General features: G+C 45.8%; 1 protein-coding gene across 1 annotated transcript; it reads left to right on the forward strand.

Annotated features, from left to right (window-relative positions):
* Window positions 1-754: 754 nt before the first annotated feature.
* Window positions 755-3,322, forward strand: il17d (interleukin 17d; the record flags this gene model as incomplete). Its single annotated transcript, XM_079215967.1, has 2 exons — window positions 755-1,068; window positions 2,617-3,322. The coding sequence occupies 2 exons, from the start codon at window positions 755-757 to the stop codon at window positions 2,936-2,938; spliced, it is 636 nt and encodes a 211-aa protein (XP_079072093.1). The 3' UTR covers window positions 2,939-3,322.
* Window positions 3,323-3,562: the final 240 nt, after the last annotated feature.

Consider the following 3,562-nt stretch of genomic DNA (forward strand, 5'->3'; position numbering starts at 1 on the left):
ATTTACATGCATCATTTCTTTTAAAGTGACAATGAGGAATGAAAGGAGAAAAACATATTTATATATAAATAAATGTTCTTTTAGCATTTATAAATGAGTTGTGGTTGGTCCTTGAGGGGATAATTTCCTTGTGACATAGCTGGTTGGACATAACTGGATCCAGTTCACAAGTGAAGAAGACTCTGGTGTGAAGCCAAGATCCAGCAGCCGCGCGCGCGCAGCCAGAGTCTGGACGTCCCCTCTGAAGAGCGGCTTCCTTTTAATACCAGGGAGTTTATCTTCAGCTTCAGTTTGATTGAGACTCCTTCTGGGTTCTGGACCACACGGTTCTGGACCACACGGTTCTGGACCACACGGTTCTGGATCACACGGTTCCGTCGGATTTTACGCGCGCACATCGGGGGGATTTTTCTCGTCTTAAACGGAGAGCAGCAGGTGGTAAACTTCCAAGTCGGTTATTATTTCTGGTTCTGGTTCTGGGGCCATTCTTACTCCCGGCCCTAGACAGTGTGGACGTGTCGTGCCAACATGTTTCCCCGGCGGCGCGCCCGCGGACTGCTTCCCTGCCGCGGACTCTCCAACGGCCCACGGGACTAAAACAGAGGAGTCCGAGCTGAGCGGTAACGGAGGAGGCCACTGGTGTTTGAAGCCACTCGGGTTCCGAACAGAACTATAAAAGCAGTGAAGGAGATCAGAGCGCGCGCAGAAACGGTTTATTTTGTCGGTGGACGCGCGCGTTTTTTTGTCGCTCGTGATGCCGCACCGGACCCGCGTGCTGCTGCTGCTGCTGCTGCTGCTGCCGCTGGCCGGATGCCCGTCCGGGGCGCGCCGGGTACGGAAGAAGGCCACCAGGACCCGGACCCGGACCTGCCTGGACCTGCCGGAGGAGATCCTGGAGCAGATGTTCGGGCGGCTCTCGGTGGGCGTGATGAGCGCCTTCCATCACGCGCTGCAGCTGGAGCCGCAGGAGAAGCTCAACCTCACGTGCCCGAGCGCCGCGCGCTCCCCGGCCGACAGCAAGACCCGCCTCCCGGTGAACCTGCTCAGCGTCTCCCCCTGGGCCTACAGGTGAGCCGCCCGGAGAGGAGGAACAGTGTTTTGTTTTGTTTGAACCTTTTAAGCTCAGCCCCCGTTTCGCCTCTTTTTCGAGAAAAAGAAAAGTCTCTTTTTTAAAAACTTAAACTTAATTATCTTCACAACCAGAACTTCATTTAAATTACTACAATACTATAACCCATGTGAGAAGATACCTAAAATAATTAAATTAACTGTTAAGTTGAAGTACTTAAGTAACTGCGTGAACTTGCTGCAGGACAGTAATGTTTCACTAAACTCTGATAAGTACCGCTTATGAAGTCAAAGTCTTAGTTCACTAACATGGTAACATACGGGCTTATGGGAGTCGAACAAAGCAATAAGAATCCCTATAAACCCTATCAGGACCTGGAAAATCACGGCCAGAGTTATTATTTTTTCTCTCTGTCTCACATATCCCTTTCCCAGGTATTGCCCACGTTTCTAAAAACACTTCATAAATCATGGACGGAGGCTTATGCAAATATTAAGTCCCAGCATGCTTCATTGAGAAATTGTTTTGCCATAGAAAAGTAATCTTTCCATTTTTGAACTGAACGACACAGTTTTTTGACTGAAAATCATTGGCAACACCCCTATGCTTTGTTTTATTGTGATTTTCTTTGCAAATGTAGGTCCTAATCTTTCCAAAAAGGTGTCTTATAATTGGAACAAGTCGGCGACCGCTCCAAAAGACATTTTTGGGAAATCTTGCTTAGATCATGCTGGATATTCACAGTTATGATCAAAATATGTTATAAAAGAGATTTTTTTGAAAATATTCATTTGGGGTTCATACGACTACTTTAACACGGGGAACAAGGAGGTACAGAAGGAAAAACGACCCCCTGGGGGTCTATTGAGCTGATCTATAAATGATTTAATTTGCATTGAACAATACTTGCATTCAACTTTAAATTTCCATACAAAACTTTTGAATTCGCAAATAAAAAAAATAAAAAGTGATTTCTAAACATAACTTTTGTTTTCAAAACAATAAAATTGGAAGTGCAAGCAAAACTTGTGTTTTACAACATATTTTGGAATTGCAAAATATTGGACTTTGAACAGAAGTTTTAATTTTTCCGAACAAAACTTTGAGATTTTTTAAACAAAACGTTTGGATGTTGAAACAAAACTTTGGGATTTCAAATGTTTTGCTTTTCCCAAAAAACCTTTAGATTCCCAAATAAAAACACATCAATGTGTTTCACTGTTTGATTGGCTAAGACACACAAGTAGCTCCCTGGAGAACTCTGGAGGAAGTAATAAACTGCAAATAAAAACCAGGTTCCTTACGGTCATGGAAAACCTGGAAAAGTCATGGTCAATGGTTATTTCCAGGCCTGGAAAAGTCCTTGAAAAAAATAAAATCCCAAAGGTTTTGGAAAAGTCATGGAAATGTGTTATATTCATGTGTTCATGACGTTCATTTCACAAAATGTTTGGTCTGGAAATTTGGTTTAAAGTCATGGAAAAGCCATGAAATCCATTGGTCAGAATGTGTCTGAACCTTGAGAAACTCTGAATCTACGTCCTCAGGATCTCGTACGACCCGGCCCGGTACCCCCGCTACATCCCGGAGGCCTACTGCCTGTGCAGAGGCTGCCTGCTGGGCCCGCGCCGGGAGGAGAGCGCCCTCCACCGCAGCGTGCCGGTCTACGCGCCCTCCGTCATCCTGAGGCGAGCGAGCTCCTGCGCCGGCGGCCGCCACTCCTACACGGAGCTCTACGTGTCCGTGGCCGTGGGATGCACCTGCGTGCCGCTGCTGGAGAAGCAGAGCGGCGGCCGGAGCAGCAACCAGAGTCTGGGGCGAGCGGAGCCCAAAGCCGGGCGGCTCGTCTCCGCGGGCAAGAGGCCGTGAAGGACTGTGCTGCCCCAGATATATACGTGTTCTGCACCGGATCCACGTGTTTGGGGTTTTATACCTGAAGTAGACGCCCCTGCTGCCTCTGGACATGCACACATGGAATATGTGGGCTTCTAATCAGCATCTCAGACACATTTCTTCTTCTGCTCTTGACTTTCAGGCTTGAAGACCTTTGGACCCAAAGTTGATGTCTTGACGTGGACAAGGACGCACATTTCAAAGCCTACAAATCCAGACAAGAGGAAACTATAGTTTACTTTGACACTCAACATGTAATCCTTGTATGGCAGATAGTTTGGGTTTTATTGCCTCGGGTTTTGAGAACTAGAGGCTGATCTCAAAAACCTCAAATAAAAACTATCTGCATGAATAGATGGACCAACCTTTCCAAAATAAAAGCAACCAATGCAATACAATGCCTTGTTATAAATGATCTGAGCAATGCTGCCACCTACTGTATGAAACTGAAAGTTCATTCATTGCATTCTAAACACACCAAAATATTCCAGTTGATTGCATTTGTAAATCGTCTGTCGGACAGTTCTCCCAGTACATGTAAAACAAAACACTTTTACATTTCCTAGTTTCATTTTCAGGATACAGGACCTGGTTGAAAAT

Source organism: Taurulus bubalis, assembly GCF_910589615.1.
Source record: "Taurulus bubalis genome assembly, chromosome: 1".
In the NCBI taxonomy this organism is placed as follows: Eukaryota; Metazoa; Chordata; class Actinopteri; order Perciformes; family Cottidae; genus Taurulus; species Taurulus bubalis.